We start from the raw sequence: 20,063 nt of genomic DNA on the forward strand, positions 1-20,063 counted from the left end.
CAAGGGTACAGCCAGCTTTTCGATTCATAATTAAGTTCAATAGCTAATTTCATGTTTTGGAAAGCATAAATATTAGGTTAATTCTTATCTATCATCTGATTGGTCAATTTTAATTGGTGGCTCACCGTTTTGCCCCGGATTTTGGAAATAGACCTCGCCCTCTTTGCGTCAAATGTTAGAGCTTCTAATTCGTTTCTGCGTGCACGGGTACATCTTATGGAAGCTAATCGTCTAATTTAATCGTCCTTAAAATTAGGTGTAATATCGCTAAATATTGACTGAACTGCGTCAAAAAAACCTCATGGGATTCAAACTGCGGAGAGTTTGAGCGCATGGTGCTCATCCGTACCTGTTGCCAGTGCAACAATAAAATACGCTCAGGTGCGCTAAACCGGGGGCTTTTCAATGGTGTGCTTATCGCTTTCTGCCGAGGTCAGGCTTCAAAGTTATCGGTAAATATATGATAGCGTCATTTTGAAGCGGACCAGAGAAGTCCTTGCATACTTATAAGGGTTAAGTACCTACTTTTTATTTTAACACATCCTTTTTTTTAAAGAAAGTATCTAGATAAACACTTTTTTAAAGTGGTTTTTAGGTATTGTATTTATGTACAATTAGAATTTCCAACAATAGTTTTTAATGGTCAGATTCCAGACACTGTAGCAAACTGTAGAGCTGATCATTGCTTGAGTAATCTTTATTACAGGTCAGAAACGATCTTGGTCACGTCACTTTGGCCACGTGGACAACAAGTCTTTCGCACCACGAAGTGTTTGACACAGCGCGTTCATCGTATTTAACGCGTTTACATAGTACCCAGACGATGGTAGAAAAAAGAGGGAGGGAGGGAGGGACAGATAAGGTGGATAGAGGCTCCGTAGTGACGGTAACTGCCTTGTCTGGAAAGGATATAGACTTCGGATACAAGAAGGACCTGCAAGTGCCCTGCATACTTACCTAAATTTATTGTCCACGTGACCAAGGGCGTGACCCAAAATCTTTCCACAACACCATTACTGGAAAACACACAGTTTCTGATCTGAAATGCACGACCCCCCAGAAGGTCACATTCTGAGCTACCATGTCGGAAGGAAGCGTCTTGATAAGTCGTGCTGGATCCGATGCACCTCGCCGTAAGGATTTCGACGATGCGAATCCTCGCCGCAGTCAGACTTCTATTCAGCGTGCTAAGAGAAAAAGAAATGGCTGGTTCTATGCCGTCCCTTTCCTGCTGCTTGCAGGTCTGCTATATTCCTTTGCTGTAGTCCCAACAAACGTCGAGAAGACTTCGATGTCTTCGTTTGGACAGCAATATGGTACGAACAACATCAACCGGTCGAATCGGAAAGAGAACACGGCGCTACGGATGGAGGTCACCTCCATATCAAGAGACAAAGGAATTATTATGTGCATGCACGATGGTGCCGTCCCCATGGGTCTCTCACTCATCCGGGAGCTGCGATGCCTTGGAAATCAAGAGCTCGTTCAAATATACCATTGCTTCCCAGAAGAAATATCCAACAATTCGATCTCGTTGCTGTTGGCAGCCGATGACAAGTTGGAGATCGTGGATGTGTGCTCCGATCTCGTTCAACGTGGAGTCCTAGCAGAAAACAAGGCCCGGGAATTTCGTAGCTGGTGGATCAAACCACTGGCGATGTACCACACGGATATTAAGGAAGTTCTGCTACTGGATGTGGACGATATTTTCATGCGCGATCCAGCTGTTTTACGCACAACAGAAGGATACCAACGCACAGGCACAACGTTCTTCTACGATCGTGTGCTCTCCAGCAAAGAATTTTTAAATCAAGACGTTAATGGAACGCAGTACCTTCGGTATCTTCTCGATACTTTCGACTATGAAAAGTTCGGCTTGCCACCAGGGGCATCTCCATCGTCCCACCTTGACCCGAAGATATCGTTTGTGTGGACTCGGCAGTCCTCGCACGAACAAGACTCATCGCTTGTGGCCATCGACAAAACCCGAGCTGGTCAAGCCATAAACGTCATGCTCTACCTTATTACAGAACAGCGTTTCATTCGAGAGTTTTCATACGGGGATAAAGAAACATTTTGGCTCTCATTCGAGCTGGCCAAGCAGGAATATTTTTTCTCTCCCTGGGGAAATGGGGACATCTCGTCGTCTACAAACGGAGACATGGATAAACACAGCGACTCACTTTGTGGCAGCATCGTGCAGTACATGCCAGTGAAGGATAGTCCGCCCGAGTTCCTGTACGTGAACGGCAAAGCGTTGCTAAATCCGTTTCCTGTTCCAATGGAGAAATTGGGGACAGCAAGCCACAACGTGCTGTTTAATACCAACCCAACGCATTTAACGCCTCGCCAGAAGAGAAGGCCAAATGGCAGCTCGAAAACAGACTACAAGGGAGGGTACGCCATGGAATGCCTCATTGGTTTTGGTGCTGAGCCGCTGCCAAAACAATTTGCCCCTCAATTGCTGCGCCGACGAATGTTTTACTTTGGAATTCGGATGGGTGTGTTGTCTGCACTCGATCAGTGCTTCCCGTTCGACGGAATGAAGTAAGATAGTTACACGTGCGCTCACCAACAAGGAACAGCCAGTATTTCGCCATGTTAAAGGTGTACGTAAGTGTGGCCAATGCTTTACAGATCCATACATTTCGAAGAGAAGCTAACCTTATCAAAGATTTATACAAGGAGGGATACTGGGTATCCTGTATGGCATCACAGACACTATATCGTTCCAAAATGTCGACTGAGTTACACATCACATTAGGAGACCTTAAAAAAACTTTCAGCTTAGATGACCTTCGTTCAACTTGCTGCGCGTGCCGCATCTAAACCTGACTAGCATCATAATACGCTGAATATTATTCAGCGTAAGGCGCTGAGGAACCGATGCAGCAATGTACGATACTGGATAAAAAAAATTGTTCAGTTTGGTGAACCTTGAGTAATCATTCACTGGGCAGGAGAGTAACTGGCCAACGTGGTAAGCCTAGAGTGCATAATATATGTCAAGAAGCCACAAACGGCTAGTTTTCTCATCGCCATTATATCATCGCCATTATATTTTGAGCGCAGCTATCGACTTCGCTGCGCCGATCGTTGCGATCATATCATTGCCACAGCTTGTCTTCGAGGACAGCTTCACTTGCTCAGGTTGTTGCCGACCTGTACGGATGTACTCACTGCAGCAGGAAGTTTGAGGTACTTTTAAGGCACAAAAAAGGTAAAGTGTACTCTTCACCGATTTTGCTGAGGGTTTTCAATACAAGTGAGATGAGCACTAGTGATCTAGTAGCATGAGCACTGTAATTTACAGTGTAAAGTCTCTAACTGCAATCTGTAATTCAATAACCCAATATTGCTTTAATATTTTTCCTACAACGTACTTCAAGTATTACGACTCCAGCGAAGGATATCACTCGGTTTCGTGGTCTACCGCAGCAAACCTCCTTTTGTGCTCATTGACGCTAACCTTCAAACGCGTCAGCTTGCGGCCAGCAGTAAGAAAACTTGTAGCGTTTATAACAAGATAACCTAATAATGAAAGTCAATCCGTGACAACCAGCGAAAGTCATTTCGCTTGCGATGGAAAACTACGTACGACTCGTGATCCGAGTACACTACATTCGCATTGGCATTCACAACCTCACAAACGCCAAGAAATACGCAAAGTGAACTAATCTGTTTCTTCCACTGGAGTTGCGCACGCATAGCGTAACGTAGCAGAAGAAAAAGAGCTTGAGAAACGCGATGGCTATAGAGGACTCCTTCTCACAACAAAATTGTTAGGCTGACACAGTCTTAGAGCGTGATCCCATATAAGCTCAAATTGGCATACTGGATACTTTGCACCAGAACGGTGTAGCATGCAGAGGCAGTGGAGCTTCCTCCACACCGAGGAAGTCGTCACTTCGAGCTTGAGGGTGTTTATGGGGCGGACAGAAAGCAGCTTTTCCACCTTCCTGCGATTTGCAGCGTCCAAACATCTGCTCGTGTCCCATGCAAGTGAACCATTGCCGCCTGCTGTACCATGCCCTCCCCCAAAGTGATCGCCCAATCCTCCATGATGACATAGAAAACCGGTTTCATTTGCCAATTTCAGCAGTTTGTTCAGCGTCATGCAAGTCCCGATCGCTCCGCCCGCCGACGACGACCTCATGGAGGCGCTCGGCTACTTTTCAGAGGACGTAGCCGTCCTGGCTCAGGATCCGCGTTCCCCATGTGAAGCAGACGCAACCGACGAGGCCATGGACTCGATGCTTCTGTCTCTAGAGATTCAGGAACTGCTCTCCACGGACGATAAAGTCAAGGTGGAACCGGCTTCACTGGAAGAGCCGAAGAAAATCGACCGGCGGCTGAGACCGTACTCGACATGTAAGCGTCGCAACCGCAGGCGTCCGAAGCACGAGCTCGAGTACTTGCGAGCCAAAGTGGTTGAGCTGCAGGAAGACCTGGAGACTTTGGGGAAGGCGGAGGTTGGTTCTCCGAACGCTGTTGGTCAGGAGACCGCTCTGGCTACGCTTGACTTGAACACAGGCGTATCGAGTTGGAAGGAGATAGCTGAACGTCAGAAACTCGGGGTGGAGAGCTCCGTTGCCGAGAACCGCAGGCTACGTAATCGGTTACTCGGTCAGTTGCAAGTGGCGCGTGTCCTGGAAGCTGCGATCGCTCAGCATCAGAAAGAGACAGGAGAGTCGACGATCGGTGGCGTGGGTAGATCAATGAATGGGACGGACAGAGAGATCTTCGCGCAACTTAATAGCTGTGTGGACAAGCAGTTCGCCGAGGTGAACACGGAGCTGACGACGAGTGGACTAGCGAACGTACTGCACCAACTCAGTGGCGGGTTCGAGTTCAAACGAGAAGCCAACGGCATCACGTTCCGACACGAGGAGACTCGACTGCTGCCGTTCTCGATGCAGGCTTTTCACCACGCGATCTGGAACTGTCTGCACAATGGCTCAATAGTGAAGCAGACTCACGCGCAGATTATCACTCAAAACCACTCCAACCTGGTCGTGCGCGAGACGCTGCAGCTCCCAAAGACGCATCGAATTAACGTCACGAAGCGGTCAGTTTTCCGCCGACATGTCGAGAAGGATCGCGTGGTGTTCGTTTGGACCAGTTACGTGGAAATCGATGGCTCAGTGTGCGTGCGTCTACGAGAGAGAGGGTGGAGTACCTGCTCGACTTTCGAGTTTCATCGTGGAGTTAGTGCTGGGGATAACAGTTCCAGCAACTGTATCCAAGGCTGCATGACTCGGATGGCTATTCAACTGACGCCTGAAGTGTCCGAGTTCCAGTCAGAGAAAGAGGCGCAAAGACATATCGGAGACGTGACAGATCTCATTGTGGGCACTTACCACCAAAACTTTGGATTGATTCATGAGGTGGTTGAGAGAATTCTGGTCACTACCAAACGTTTAGGCGCGACTGAAGCTGACAGTGACAACTGTGGCAAGGTAGTGGTCATGTGAACGACTCATTGATGTTTGGGTGTTGTGGGTAGAGTAAAAGTCAAGTGTAATGATGTTTTTATTGTAGTGAAGGTTTGTTCCTAAACTTCTAGATTATTTTATTGCGTGTTACACAGGTGATCACATTTTGAGTGGTTTTCAGTCGGAAGGTCCAATATGGAGGAAACCGTTTATCGCCAGAGGACGGTTATTGCTGCGCAACTTCGCATGGCACAGGCCACGTAATAAGCAGAAATTTACTTCGACTTCGTCTTCTCTACCATGAAGGGCACGACGGTAGCTATCCTCCCAGCAAACTTCAAACCACATCAAGTCGACTTCGATGGCTACGATACCTCACCGACAAAGCCCTTGCTGCGCTCACGATGGTCAAGACCTGCCAAGACTGCCATAGCTTTCTTCATTTTCGCAGCTCTGGGAGTAATAACGCTAACAACCGAGATGCAAGTTCTACCACGTTGGGCTAATTTGGACCCAAAATGCAGCCCCGTCACAGTCGACGCCACCACCGTCAACTACCGCTCCAACCACCGATTCTACGCTATGATCAAGGATATGAAGGCACTGAGTCCACCAACTTTTCGAGGCAAGCACGAGGCATTATGCACCGATAAAAACATCGAAGAGCGCAAATTTCAGTACTGCCTTCCAATCACGAGCCAGGAGGATCCAGTCTTCTGTGCTGGCGCAGATCGGATCGATCTACTGGTTCACCAATCACCACTGACATTGTGTCGTGCGAGTGTAATGAACTTGCTATTAACGGATGTGTACGAGGAGTTGGAGGCGGCCGGTGTGTCTCCTAGCGTCAATTTTACCTCGAAGGGCGGATGGATCGCTGATAGTATGTCATTATTGGGTATCTCTACCATCACATACAGCAGTAATGTCACTCGTGGTGGCACGCTGGATATCGCTTTACGGAAGAAAGGGTACCATCTTTTCCAAGATGTTGGCGGTTGGCGGGTATGTGTAGCACCTACACACCCGCTGGCATCGCACATGTATGATCCGGACCGTACGATGACAACCTCGGGTAACTCCGTGCTACACATCGATCTTGCCAAGGCAACAAGTACAGATAATGCTGTACCAAAGTCGACTACGACTACCGTCAGCACGGATAGTGACTGCTCACCCGATACGGTAGACTTGAAGAGCATCGAGTTGAGTGCAAACAACCGCTTCTACGCGATGTTGCAGACGATGGAAGTACTCCCATCTCCAGTTTTCCAGGGCGATCACACGGAACTCTGTAGTGATCACAACCGCAGAGATCGTGGATATCGCTATTGTCTGCCCATTTCCGGACGCAAAGCCTCCAACTTTTGTGCTGGCACTGACCGGATGGAGCTACTCGCTCATCCGACGACAGCAAATCGATGCTACGCCAGTGTTCTGCACATGCTCCTTACCGACGTTTACGATGAGCTTCAAGCTACCGGATCTGACCCCATTCTGACGTTTGGGACTCTCTTAGGAGCCATTCGCAACGGGTCAATGATTCCGTTCACTGAAGACGTCGACATCGCGTACTCGGGGACGATCACCGGCAACGGAGCACTGAATGATGCACTATGGAAGAAAGGTTATCATCTTTTCGATTATGGTATCTGGCGTGTATGTGTCGCTCCGACTCATCCGCTTGCATCCGTGTTGTATGATCCAGAAGCGCCAATAGTCCAAGAGTACGAAGTTCCGTACGTGGATTTGTACAAAATGAATACTCAGAACGGTGGCAAATTCTGGAAGATGCAGGAGGCTAAGGAAAGGATCCCTACAGATCGAGTCGAACCGTTCTCGCAAGTCACGCTCAACGGTTTATCTTTTGATACGCTGCACGATCCGAATTATTTCCTCACGCAGGAGTACGGTAGTGACTACTTGAAGCCAAAGCCGCGTAAGCCTGAAGACGCGTTCCCAGATGAGATAGAGGAAGTCGAAACTCGACGAAGCCGTCGACTTGTCCACGGCAGCAAAGGATTTCGGAGCGATGACAATATTTTGTTAGAAGATCAAGAAGAAGCACCGTAATTTCACTTGTTAAGAAAAGAATTACCCTCGAATAGCAAAATAGACAATTCAAAGATGACCTACGAACAGCAAAAAAAAGAATACAACTTGACGCAGTTATTTCAGGAGTTTCCTATTGAATTCTTAACCGTGTTGTAACTTCGCATGTGGGATTGCACAAGAAACAACCTCCTCTAGCAACGTCAATCAAGAAAAAGACCACTTGATCATTACCTTTCGCCTACACATTGGTGAAGGAATCGAGCCACCATGAGAGGCGCTACCGTGGCGATACTCCCAGCAAATCTCACGTCTGAAGACCACGAACTAGACCTTGGCGTTGACAGCGACTACGATACAACACCCATCAAGCCTCTAATACACACTAAAACTCGATGGTCCAAGAGCGCTCTCGGATTCATCGTCTTCGCCACTCTTGGAATTGTAACGCTAACAACCGAGATGCAAGTTCTACCACGTTGGGCCAGCTTGGACCCAAAATGCAGCCCCGTCACAGTCGACGTCACCACCGTTAACTACCGCTCCAACCACCGATTCTACGCTATGATCAAGGATATGAAGGCACTGAGTCCACCAACTTTTCGAGGCAAGCACGAGGCATTATGCACCGATAAAAACATCGAAGAGCGCAAATTTCAGTACTGCCTTCCAATCACGAGCCAGGAGGATCCAGTCTTCTGTGCTGGCGCAGATCGGATCGATCTACTGGTTCACCAATCACCACTGACATTGTGTCGTGCGAGTGTAATGCACTTGCTATTAACGGATGTGTACGAGGAGTTGGAGGCGGCCGGTGTGTCTCCTAGCGTCAATCTCACCTCGAAGGAAGAAACGACACTAGATGAAGCTGCCACTACCGCTTCATTGTCAATAACCGAGGTTTCTAGCATCGCCTACAGCAGCGACATCACTCGAGGTGGTTTGCTAGACGTGAATCTGCGAAAGAAAGGTTACCATCTCTTCCTAGACGGCAACGACTGGCGTGTTTGTGTGGCGCCTACACATCCGCTAGCTTCGCATCTGTACGATCCGGATCGGAAGTTGGTGACCGCAGCAAATGCCGTCCCACACGTTGATCTCATTGTCGCTTCAGCTGAACAGGACACCAGTGTGGTGATACCAAATGCGATTAAGGCACAAGACGAAAGCTGTTCACCCAATGTGCTGGACGCGATAGACATCGAGTACGCGTCCAGTGATCGATTCTACACGATGCTAAAGACGATGGAAGCGCCCCCACCTCTTGAATTCCATGACGATCACAAGAAACTGTGCAACGATAATGCCGTCGACGAAGAATTTCCGTATTGCCTCCCCATATCTACACGTAGTGATACTGAGTTTTGTGAGGGTGCAGATCGCATTGATCTGCTCGTCCGACAGTCTCCATCAACGATATGTCTCGAGAGTGTCCTCCACTTACTCGCTGGAGATATTTTTGCGGAACTGCAAGCTGCTGGAGGTTCACCGATAATTAACCTCGACCAAGATGGCTCTAGCTGGTTCTTGGTAGAAAATACCAATATCACATTCAGCGCCGAACACGTCAATGTAGATGAGCTAAAACTCGCGCTGCTTCGAAAGGGATATCGCCTTTATAACGAAGACAATTGGCGCGTATGTGTCGCTCCAATTCATCCGCTAGCTGCGAATCTCTACAATCCCGATCAAGCTATATTGGAGAAGTATACGGGGCCACACTTGGCGATAGTGCCAAGCAAGGTGGATGGTATTAGTGAGTTAACGATGGTTGAAGCGACCGCTACAACAAATCCAGAAGACACTGATAGTGTCAGTGTGAGCGAGATTGCCCCACAGATGACAACGCCCACCGTCTCAGTGACCGGATGCACACCAAACATGGTCGATGCTTTTGACGATGGTTCTGGAGGTGAATTCTATTCCATGATGAAGAGCACAGGATCATTGCCACCTCCAAGATTTCATGGCGAACACGAGGTTTTGTGCAATTCCGACAACCGCAAACACCGCGAATTCCGCTACTGTTTACCGATTTCTGGTCGGAAGGACAGCTCGCTCTGCGCCCATGCCGATCGCATGGATATACTTCTGCGTCAGTCACCAAAGAAGCGATGCTTTGCTAGTGTCCTGCACATGCTAATGAAAGATGTTTTCGAGGAGCTGAAGGCGGTTGGATTCTCTCCGATCCTGACATTTGGCACCCTTCTTGGTGCTGTTCGGGACGGTGGGATAATCCCGTTCACTGAAGACGTTGACATTGCATACAACGGAAGAATCGTCAACGGAGGAGAGCTGGACGATCGGCTGTGGCGCAAGGGCTATCACCTCTTTCAGTATAACATTTTTCGCGTTTGTGTAGCCCCAACACACCCATTGGCGTCTCAGCTCTACGACCCCGAGCACTCGATCGTCGAAGAATACGCCGTCCCGTACGTGGATTTATACGCCATGCAACAAAAATTTGGTACCTCCTGGTCGATGGAGGAGCTCAAAACTCGGTGGCTATCCAATGATCGAGTCATGCCGTTTTCACAAGTGACGATCAATGGTGAGCAATTCGACACAATACATGATCCAGCCTTCCTTCTCCTGTCGGAGTACGGGGCTGACTACATGACCCCGAAACCTCGTGACCGCAGGCTGGCCTGGAAAGCATTTAGGTGATAGTAGACTTGAGTTAGGAGTACGCACGCAATCATAGATTACATGTATCCGTTCGATTCACACACTCGTATGCAACACAACAGCTTCATCCCTCCCAAACAGCAGATCATTGATCTTTATATCATTACTGTCCGTGAAGCGGCTTAGTGCTACACGGCCAAATATCACTTCAAGGTGGTCAATGGCGTCATGGTCTCCGATGTTGGTGCCACGCGAATGGTGCGACAGCTTCCGTCGTCGCTGTCTCGTAATCACTCAATCGATTAGTCCCTGCGTGCCCATGTGCGCAGCAGGTGCAATGCGCGTTGACTTTGATCTGCTGTTGCCATTCCAACTCTCGGCACCACCGACACACTCGATCCGTTCGTCAGCACCTGCTGTCCTGCTGTCCTGCTGTCCTGCTGTCCTGCTGTCCTGCTGTCCGACCCCTCTACCGTCACAGAGCTGTCCACCGCAGCACCGCACCGATCACTTCTCAAGACGCCGCCATGCCGCATCAATCCAGTCAACACGACAGCTTCGAAGCCCTGGACGACGATTTGCTGGCAGCGCTGGACGACGTGCTGTCTTTCTCGGAGCAAACCTCATTGGCCGATGCTTTCGCCGCGACGGATGGCACTACACTAGGCGACGAGATCGATGCCATGCTATCGATCGAAATCCCACCACTACTAACGCCGAAAGAGCAGACACAAGCCGTCAGAAACCCAGCGACAGACAAACCCGTAAAGCCTGCAGGTCTCAATCGATCCGGTAGCGGTCGAAACCAGCAGACACCGTCAGTTCTCGGCAAGAAAGGCAAGGACGTCCGTACGACTCCGTACTCTAAGGCGACCAAGACTCGTCGTCGCAAGCGTCCGAAAGACGAACTCGACTACTTGCGCGCCAAAGTGACGGACATGGAGGAGGAGCTGGCTGCGTTGAAGAAACCGGAAGTCGGGTCTCCCGCCGCCGTCAGCGCCGACGTCATTTTCAACGGAGACTCCAGCGTCAGTGCTGAGTCTTCGCAAGACGTCTTGCTGTGCTGGAAGAAGATAGCCGAGCGACAGAAAAAGGAGGCAGACCGCTCAGTTGTGGAGAATTTGAGGCTTCGCGCGATGTTGGAAGGACAACTCAAGGTCGCCAAGAGTCTAGAGGCCGCTATCGACCAGCACCAACGAGAGGCGGCGCAGTCTCTTCCTACTTTCGGCAGTGACAACGGAGGTGTGCCTACTGTTATGTCTGACGAGTTAATCTTCGCGCATCTAAACGAGAGTCTCGAAGCTCAGTACGCTGAGTTAGACACCGTCTTCGAGCTCAGTGGCATCGCTCATGTTAATTATGACATGAACAACGGCACCAAGGCGCATCACGACGCTAGTGGCGTCTCTATCAGACACGAAGAAGTTCGTTTGCTACCATTCTCAATGGAAGCCGTACATCGAGCGATGTGGGGTATTCTCCGGTACAGCACAGCCAAGGACATGATGCTGGGTCCTTTCCAGACTCAAGTAGTTGACGACAACCGTATGAACGTCACTATGATCGAGAAGATTCAGTTAGGCAAGACACAAGCGGATATCGTACGAAGATTCGCGTTTCGCCGTGTGTTCGAAAAGAACCGTACTGTGGTGGTCTGGAGTTCCTACGTCGAGATGGACGGCTCCGTCTTCGTGCGTCTAAGAGAGAAGGGCTACTGTACGAGTTCTTCGTTCAATTTCGGAGCTGGAGTGCCCGGTTCAGTGACCCGAATGGCAGTATTAGCCAGCCCGGAAATGACTGCGTTCGTGTCTCCTGAAGAACAGAAAGCTCACATTGGCGAGATGACGGAGCTAGTGGTCGGAACGTACCGTGTCAGTATGGGATTGATGCACCAGATAATCGACACACTTCTACTGCGAGAAGCCATGGGCGGAAAGATCGAAGCAGTCGAAAGCCCAGTAGCCGCAGTAAGCTAAGCCAAACTCGCTGTAACTATCAAAATACATAACTCCACCTATTGTTTCGATGCATTAGCTGAAGTTTAGATGTGGTAGATCAAGTCGTTGGGCATCCCCCAGCACTTGAACCCCAAGAAATGCGCGACGTAGCACAGTCCCTCGGTTTCTATACCGTCATAACCTTCGCTTGTCCACTCACTTCCGATCAAATGATGAACCGGAAAAACTACACCTTGACGATGAACATCAGCCTTCACGTACAGCATTGTGCCGCCTACCGAGTCCAGAGGTACAAATGTTTCCTCGATTCCATGAAATTGTATCATACGCTTGACACTCGAGTCTCCGGGTACGAAATTCGAGTCTCGAGCTGATCGTCGCACTTTACGCTGCCCCACCCACGCGTTGAGATCGTACTCGTACCAATCTTTGCCGTTCGCTTTCATCCGCACACACATGGGCTCCACGATATCCAGCCCAGCTACATCAAGTAAAAGTATAAGTGAGTATATATCCACCTCATTCACATAACATTTCACCTACACCGAATCATCTTCTTCAAAAGACCCGACGGAACCTTTTGCACATCTGCGTCCAGCCATACAACATGCTGATGCCAGAGTTCCATAGTCGCTAGTAGAGCAAAGTTGCGGTATCTCGCAATAACTCGACGCCGGTTGACTTGCACTGAATTGTCATGGCGATTTTCTCGCGTTACGACTGCTGGAAGTGCGAAATCGTCTCGAAACAGCACTGAGAGTCTGGGATATCGTTCAATCTGCTGTTTAAAGTGCTTTTCCACGACTTCGAACTCGCTTATGGACGACGTGAACACTGTCACGGACATTTTCTCCTTAGGATAGTCGAATGTTCCCAACAATTCCAAAAAGTCCTTAGCTGTACGTCCTTCCCCCCACGACTCGGTATCTTTGAGCACTACCATAACCAGCACCGAGTCTGCGTTCTTGTTGCTGGACTGACTCAGTAACTTGGTATTCTCTAGTCGAAAGTGTCGTCCTGGCAGAGAATTCTCCCCATATTGGGGGAAAGTATCCTCGCTTTTCAAGACATCGTCATTATTCGTCATAGTCGTCGCATACTTGACATTCACATTGAGCGGCCCCTGGAACGGAGTCGATGGATGCAAAACACTGCTCCCTACCGCGTCTCGTTGCGTGAGGACCCACAGAAGCGTCGAAATCAACACCAGAACCGCGAAAACCGCGTATGTGAACGCTTTGCGACCCCCTTTAGCCACATCCAGTTGCCAGCGCAGAAATCGACGACTGAGAGCTTCGAGCATCTCGCGGCCAGTTCGAAAGTGACGTGGAGATTAACCTACAACTTCGACTGGACCTCGGATGACGCGACGCATGATTCCTCGTCTACGATACAGTAACTGTACTCTTGCTGTTTGGGGAGAAGAGTTTCACTACAATTGAAGATATTGTGGGTACAAAGAGGTACAGTAGCCTCTACTGTCCGCACGGCGGATGCATGAGTCATAACGACTGTAGTCATGCAGCATGCCTACAGTCGTCCTTGCGTGGTAAGGCGTGTACGACAGCAACTATAATACATTCCTCGAGATGGCTACACTCAATTATTTTGCGATTACGGGTGGTACATAATTTACCACAACCGTCGCAACGACAGTATCAAAAATGCAGACTCGTCGCTTATCTTCGTCGGCCTCTCCGCGGCGGGATTTCTCCGCCTCAGTGCACCCTCGTTCCTCGCCCACTCGCTCTCTGCATCGCCAAGTCGCTCGTCTCGTGGCTGTCCTCTTTGCTCTTCTCCTCTTCGAGGGCTGGTGGCGCTCTGGGCCCTCGTACGTCGAGGAGCTCGAAAATGAGCATGAACTGGAGTTTTATCCGCTTGAGTTGCTCCAGCACGTCGACGAGATCGACGACAGCGAGCGTCTGCACCTCGCAATGTTGCACGAAGGATGCATGAAGCACAGCGAGAGCGTTATCACGTCGGACTTTGGTCGCAATGGGGACAAGGACAGCCAAGTGGGGCGATTCCAACGGGACGATAGCAATCTGAGGGAAAAGCTCGAGAAATGCCCGGACGTGGAGGTTTTCCTACCTTCATCGATAAGAGGAGATGGGTACTGTGAGGATGCAATGGGTTACGTCAAGTGTAGGTATCTGTTAAGGGGTACATGTACACTTTCTCCATACAGGTCTTGACAATTATTGTAGATTTACAGGGTCGAGCGTTGCCTCGTTGGGTGTTGGACGTCGAGTTTCAAGACAAGAAGACGGGCAAGAAGTTGACGTACCACGATCTGTGTCCTAAGACGCCGTTGATCTTCATGAACCACTTCTGGGAAGACGTACCCAACAGTCCGTTGTGGCCTGAGAGCAAACCGGTATATCTCATGCCGAATGTCGAAATGTACGAGCTAGAAGCAGAACACTATTGGCGAGTGGATGTGGTACTCTGCAAGACGGCAATCTGTGCGAGACGCGTGAGAATGTGGTACCAGCAGGAAGGTAACCCAAGACGCACTAGAGTCATCTACACGAGACACACGACGTCCGATGCAGCGCTGTATGCGAAGAGCCAACTCAGTGCCGGTACCAACGTGGCCAAGAACTTCTCCAACGTCCACTTTGTGCATACAGCTGGAAAAAGGTTCGTCCTATGGATTGTCTGCCAAATTCGGTGTTGTAGATTGACTTTTGTGGTATGTTGCAGTGTGTTTAAAGGGACGAACGCCGTGCTGGACTGTTGGTTGTCCCGTCCAGATTTTCCGCCGTTAGATGTCTTTGTTGACCAGGATGTGTACAATAACTTCATGAGGAAGCTCTACGACGACCGGATTAAGGCACAACCGGAGCCAAAAAAGATCACGCTGCACACAGGCCGCGTACCTAGCAGTATGTTCGGTAGAATGATGATCGAGACGGCATTCGTGCTCTGCACCAGCGTGTTGGAAGGATACGGCCACTACATTAACCAGGCGCGTGCCAGTGCGGCGCTGATCGTGACGACAGACGCACCGCCGATGAACGAGTTGCTGTCGCCCGAGTCGGCGGTTCTGGTGCCGCATCCAAGTACCATCGTAGAGAAGCAGTTGCTGGGCGGCAACTTCGACGGCGACCACGGTCTGCAGGGCGTCAAGGGAATGGCGACGTACGTTAAAGGCGCCGAGATCTGCGATGCCGTCGAGCGGGTTCTCGAGATGACACCGGACGAACGTCAAGCGATGGGAGAGCGCGCGAGGAAGCAATACGTGCTGGATACCCAATTCTTCGCAGCCAGGATGAAGGAACTGCGCGCGCTAGCAAGAGCAGGAGACGTGTCGTGGTATTCGCAATAAACTCAATGGAAAAACAAATGAACTACATGTACAGATCTCTCCGTGCTGGTTGAGTCTTTGGAGCAGCATGAATGTTGGTACAGGTGTAGTTGAACGCTTCAAGTGCACGTTTCAGTGATGTCTGCTGCAGATCGTCGTCTGTCTCCGGATTACTCCATCGTCACGCATTTCGGCTTTCTTTACGCGTTTGGAAGAGTAATCTGGAGCTGTGAGGCTGCGTGGGCAGCTCACTTAGCAGCAAGCGGTACAGCACGCAAGTCTCAAGTGCGATGGCAGACACGCCAATGTCTCCGCTCGGGGGCAGCTCGAATGACGATCTTCTCGCAGCACTGGACGAAATGCTGGCCTTCACACCCGAGACCTCTTCCTCGCTGGCTCAGCTCCCGTTGGATGCAAACTTCGTGGCGGACGCGTTCGAGCTGCCAGAAGTGCCGAATCCGTACGAGTCGGTGGAGATCAAGACGGAGACTGCTACAGCCCCCGCACCAGCTCAGCCGCAGGAACAGCCTGGACCAAGAGGGAAAGACGCGCGTGCGACGCCGTACCCGAAGGCGAAGCCGCGTCGTCGCAAACGCCCGAAAGATGAGCTCGATTATCTACGCGCAAAGGTGGCGGATCTGGAGGAGGAACTGACGAATCTGAACCAATCGGCAGGACGGATGTCTCCTGTCAGCGATGACGACGAGGAGATGTTCGCTCGCTGGAAACAAGTCGCCGAGCGACAGAAAGAGGAGGCCAACAAGACTGTGGTTGAGAACCTCAAGCTGCGCGCCATGCTGAAGGGCCAATTAGAAGTCGCGCGCCGTCTCGAAGCGGCTATAGCTCAGCATCAGCAGGAGGCGGCAGAACAGGCTTTCCCGTGGAATCCGATCAAGACGGAGTTTAACGTTGATTCAGAAGCAGACACAAACAGTAGACGCCCCCGCGCGCCAAGTATCTCGGACGAACTGCTGTTTGCAGAGCTTAATGGAGCTCTCGAGGCGCAGTACGCACAGGTTGACGCGCTACTGGGAGCGGCTGGAATTTCTGATGTCAACCGCGAACTTTTGAGCAAAATTCAGCTCAAACAGGACGCCAGTGGTATCTCGTTCGCACACAAGGAAGTCCGTTTGCTGCCCTTCTCAATCCACGCCGTGGCTCGCGTCTTCTGGTCTTTCCTGCTTTATGAGAGCAAAAGAATGCCAGGTAATATCCAGACTCGTGTCATAAACAACGACCACCTGAACGCCACGATCGTCGACACTTTACAGCTCCCAAAGTCCCGCCACACTGAGGTCCGTACGCGGATCGCAGTGCGCCGATACTACGAGCCCAACCGCGTGGTGTTTGTTTGGAGTAACTGCATGGAGATCGCAGGCTCCGTGTTCGTACGTCTACGTGAAAAAGGAGTCCACACTGTAACGAACTTCGACTTCCTCGGTGGTGGCAGTGGCGTCTCCCCTCCAGGCTGCATCATGCGCGCTGTGATCGACGTCAGGCCCGAGACCGTGGAATTTCGCACTGGAGCGGATACTCAAGGACACATTGGAGAAATGACTGACCTCGTGCTCGGTACGTACCACCGCAACTTCGGATTGATCAACCAAGTGATGGAGAACCTCCTGCTCAACGACCTCATGGGAACCTCAGAGTCATCTAGGCAGGCTGATTAGTGCCGTAACGTCATACATTATGCCACCACAATATTCCTCAAATTAACCAATCATCATTCATTATCACAGTCCACCAACCAATCACGTATCAATATTTCTTCATTTTGAAGAGCTCCCACTGCACTCCACACCATGCAGGAACGCCCCCAGACCTCGAGCCTCAATGGTGGCGAGATGGACAAGGACTTGCTGGACGCTCTGGACGAGATGCTGGCCTACACGGATCAACCCATCGAGACCGGGTGCCACTTAGCTGACGCGTTTGGATCATCCGACATGACGCTCGAACTGGGAGATCTCCCACCTTTTCTGGATCAACAAGGCATCACACAGCAGCACAATGATACAATAGACACTCAAGCATCGACACCTTCGCCGTCTCAGGATCCTCAACGCAGAGGCAAAGACGTCCGAACGACCCCATACGCAAAGCCAAAGCCGCGACGTCGCAAGCGCCCGAAGGACGAACTAGATTATCTACGATCTCAGGTGAAGGACCTACAGGAAGAACTAGCCAAGTTGTCGCCTTCTAGTGACAGCGAAGGAAGCCACGACGACGAACTTTTCGTCCAGTGGAAGAAAATCGCTGACCGTCAAAAGGCCGAAACGGATCGCTCCATGGTGGAAAATCTCAAGCTGCGGTCCATGCTGGAAGGACAGTTAAAGGTGGCCAGGAGTCTGGAGGCTGCAATCCAACACCAACAGGAGGAAGCTGCTCAATTGTTATCCCTACATCGTGTCAAGGCTGCACTAAACGCCATTGAGGGAGGCGGAAGACCACGTGCCGCGAGCTTGTCGGATGATCTGATCTTTGCGCAACTTAACATCGGACTGGAAGCGCAGTACGCGGAGTTTGACTCGGTAATGGACAGAACGGGACTCGCCAAGGCGTTGCAGAGTCCAAATAAAATCCAGACGCTTCATACGCCGGAAGGTATCGCCTTCAGACATGAAGAAGCTCGACTGCTGCCCTTCTCGATGCCTGCAGTTCATCGCGCGATGTGGAGTTGTATGCGCTTCGGCAAGGCAGAAGGTCTGACGGGTCGTATCCACACTCGTGTTCTCAATAATGACCACCTGAACGTCACGATAGTCGACAAGGTCCAGTTGCCAAAGGCACACAGCATCGACACGTGTGCCAGACTGGCAATGCGTCGCTACTTTGAGCAAAATCGAATCATCGTCGTGTGGAGGGGATACGTGGAGATTACGGGCTCATTCTTCGTCCGCCTGCGCGAAAGAGGCTACACTTCAGTCTCGGCCTTCGACTTCAGCACGAACGCCGAAGTGAGGTCCAGTAGCTCGAGCAGCATCCCAGGTTGTGCTCTTCGTATGGCACTTCAGACTAAGCCTGAGATGGACGAGTTCGACTCGGAAGAGGAGGCGAAGGACCACGTTGGTGAAATGACGGATCTCGTTGTTGGCTCGTACCATCGCAACTTCGGATTAATGTACCAGATCATCGAGAATCTGCTCTTCCGCGACTCTACCGGCGGAGAAGTGGACGAGCAGGAGTTGGCACGCTTTGCCACATACTAGACTAGCTGTCACGATATCCAGTTTTTGCTAAGAGATACACTGCTACACTGCATGCTTTGATGACGATCACGACCAATGTAATGATGCTAACCGAGAGTGGACTTGTGTAGTACAGTAGTAGAAAGTGTAGTTGCGTTGAAGAGATGGATGACGTTGTCAATGATAACTTGGCCATCGGCCCATACTGCTGCAATATCGAGAGGGTACTTCAGATATGATATTGGAATATGTGAGGTTGTTGCCGGTAGTTAACCCTTTGAAGCCTTCGGCCGTCCAAGCTCAGCGGCAGTAATAGTGTTTTTCGCCGACTTCATACCTTTGATGATTCACAATTGAAAAACGATACATGTAAGTCATGGCCACCATCATGTACTCGTGCATGTTGACGCTTTTCTGCATTTTTTTACAGCATCGTGGAGACACCTTTGTCCAGCAATTGAAATCCTCTGAATTTCTTCTCACTCTCGAGAATCTCCCGCACAGCATAAACGGTTGATCCTCTCACGCCGCAGACAGTCATGGACGCTCTCGAAATTGATTCCCATGATGTCAAGGAAGCGAGTACGAGCGAGGAGGCAACGGAAATGATACCGAACGTTGCCTTACACAAGAACCAAAACTCGATGGCGCAAACGTCCAAAGAACGAGATTAGCTATCTCGAGTTTTTAGTGGCAGACCTAGAGAAGCTTTTATCAACGCTGGAGCGTCAAGCCAGGCGTCGGAAATCGCAGAACGCACGAGGGAATGACCACGACAACGCCGCTGTCTTGTGGCAAGTACGTGCGAAATGCCACGCGAGAGATAAAAGTGCTGCACTAATGGAGAACCGAAATGCCACGCGAGAGATAAAAGTGCTGCACTAATGGAGAAGCTCCGAGCGATGCTGGAGGATCGACATCGCGTCGCGAAGGCATTTCAGTCTGTCTCGAGAGTTCCGTAGCCAAGCAAGGACAGCATTAGAAAGGCTCCGGACGAGCTGGTTTTCGCGTTGCTGAGTGAAGAGAAAGAGCGCCAATTTGCAGTCACAGATTAAGTTCTCGAAGATAGCGGAATTGCCCGAGCGAAGCATGAGATTCTGTCGCGACTTCGCTTCCAACACAACTCATTCCAGCATGTCGAGGTTCGGATGTTTCCATTTTCCGTGGCGGATGTGACGCGTGCCCTTCGGAACTGTTTGGCGCACCGAACAAGAGAGCGGAAGCGCTGCTGTAAGCTTTTGCAAGGCGACAACTACTTCAAAGCCGTGATAAATGATACGGTGCGAGGCCCCGGTACATGCCCGGTTTGACGTGAAAGCGCATGGCCCCTTTAGAATCGGAGTTTGACGTGGAAATGGCAGGCAATGTTAACGAGATGGCTAACGTCGTAACAAAGGCATACCATCGCAACGCCGACATGGTCTACCAGGCTCTGCTAGACCAGCTGACGACTAGTCTTCCATCGGTTCAAATTTCAGAGCATTTTCAT

The 20,063-nt window shown here is 50.4% G+C and overlaps 9 protein-coding genes across 11 annotated transcripts; 8 read left to right on the forward strand and 1 right to left on the reverse strand.

Moving 5' to 3' along the window:
• Window positions 1-1,081: 1,081 nt before the first annotated feature.
• PPTG_11066 (hypothetical protein) lies at window positions 1,082-2,551 on the forward strand (the record flags this gene model as incomplete). The annotated part of the gene is made up of 1 exon (XM_008907312.1): window positions 1,082-2,551. One exon carries the CDS (start codon window positions 1,082-1,084, stop codon window positions 2,549-2,551), a length of 1,470 nt encoding a protein of 489 aa, XP_008905560.1.
• Window positions 2,552-4,087: 1,536 nt separating this feature from the next.
• On the forward strand, window positions 4,088-5,559 carry PPTG_11067 (hypothetical protein). The gene has a single exon (XM_008907313.1). It carries the CDS (start codon window positions 4,116-4,118, stop codon window positions 5,472-5,474), a length of 1,359 nt encoding a protein of 452 aa, XP_008905561.1. The 5' UTR covers window positions 4,088-4,115; the 3' UTR covers window positions 5,475-5,559.
• Window positions 5,560-5,735: 176 nt separating this feature from the next.
• On the forward strand, window positions 5,736-7,508 carry PPTG_11068 (hypothetical protein; the record flags this gene model as incomplete). The annotated part of the gene is made up of 1 exon (XM_008907314.1): window positions 5,736-7,508. The coding sequence occupies one exon, from the start codon at window positions 5,736-5,738 to the stop codon at window positions 7,506-7,508; it is 1,773 nt and encodes a 590-aa protein (XP_008905562.1).
• Window positions 7,509-7,757: 249 nt separating this feature from the next.
• Window positions 7,758-10,208, forward strand: PPTG_11069 (hypothetical protein; the record flags this gene model as incomplete). The annotated part of the gene is made up of 1 exon (XM_008907315.1): window positions 7,758-10,208. One exon carries the CDS (start codon window positions 7,758-7,760, stop codon window positions 10,152-10,154), a length of 2,397 nt encoding a protein of 798 aa, XP_008905563.1. The 3' UTR covers window positions 10,155-10,208.
• A 35-nt stretch (window positions 10,209-10,243) lies between these two features.
• PPTG_11070 (hypothetical protein) lies at window positions 10,244-12,152 on the forward strand. The gene has a single exon (XM_008907316.1). It carries the CDS (start codon window positions 10,643-10,645, stop codon window positions 12,089-12,091), a length of 1,449 nt encoding a protein of 482 aa, XP_008905564.1. The 5' UTR covers window positions 10,244-10,642; the 3' UTR covers window positions 12,092-12,152.
• On the reverse strand, window positions 12,077-13,543 carry PPTG_11071 (hypothetical protein). Its single transcript, XM_008907317.1, has 2 exons — window positions 12,617-13,543; window positions 12,077-12,554 (listed from the first exon to the last, which is right to left on the reverse strand). The coding sequence occupies exons 1-2, from the start codon at window positions 13,374-13,376 to the stop codon at window positions 12,157-12,159; spliced, it is 1,158 nt and encodes a 385-aa protein (XP_008905565.1). The 5' UTR covers window positions 13,377-13,543; the 3' UTR covers window positions 12,077-12,156.
• A 142-nt stretch (window positions 13,544-13,685) lies between these two features.
• On the forward strand, window positions 13,686-15,441 carry PPTG_11072 (hypothetical protein). 3 transcript variants are annotated; one of them, XM_008907319.1, is made up of 3 exons: window positions 13,686-14,218; window positions 14,281-14,716; window positions 14,780-15,441. In XM_008907319.1, the coding sequence occupies exons 1-3, from the start codon at window positions 13,738-13,740 to the stop codon at window positions 15,402-15,404; spliced, it is 1,542 nt and encodes a 513-aa protein (XP_008905567.1). In that variant the 5' UTR covers window positions 13,686-13,737; the 3' UTR covers window positions 15,405-15,441. The 3 variants fall into 3 exon arrangements, with proteins under 3 accessions (XP_008905567.1, XP_008905568.1, XP_008905566.1); XM_008907320.1 differs by having other exon boundaries at window positions 13,686-14,716; XM_008907318.1 differs by having other exon boundaries at window positions 14,281-15,441.
• Window positions 15,442-15,537: 96 nt separating this feature from the next.
• PPTG_11073 (hypothetical protein) lies at window positions 15,538-17,137 on the forward strand. The gene has a single exon (XM_008907321.1). The coding sequence runs from the start codon at window positions 15,674-15,676 to the stop codon at window positions 17,054-17,056; it is 1,383 nt and encodes a 460-aa protein (XP_008905569.1). The 5' UTR covers window positions 15,538-15,673; the 3' UTR covers window positions 17,057-17,137.
• Window positions 17,138-17,157: 20 nt separating this feature from the next.
• PPTG_11074 (hypothetical protein) lies at window positions 17,158-18,801 on the forward strand. Its single transcript, XM_008907322.1, has one exon. It carries the CDS (start codon window positions 17,189-17,191, stop codon window positions 18,593-18,595), a length of 1,407 nt encoding a protein of 468 aa, XP_008905570.1. The 5' UTR covers window positions 17,158-17,188; the 3' UTR covers window positions 18,596-18,801.
• Window positions 18,802-20,063: the final 1,262 nt, after the last annotated feature.

Source organism: Phytophthora parasitica (assembly GCF_000247585.1).
Source record: "Phytophthora parasitica INRA-310 unplaced genomic scaffold supercont2.26, whole genome shotgun sequence".
NCBI lineage: Eukaryota > Oomycota > Peronosporomycetes > Peronosporales > Peronosporaceae > Phytophthora > Phytophthora nicotianae.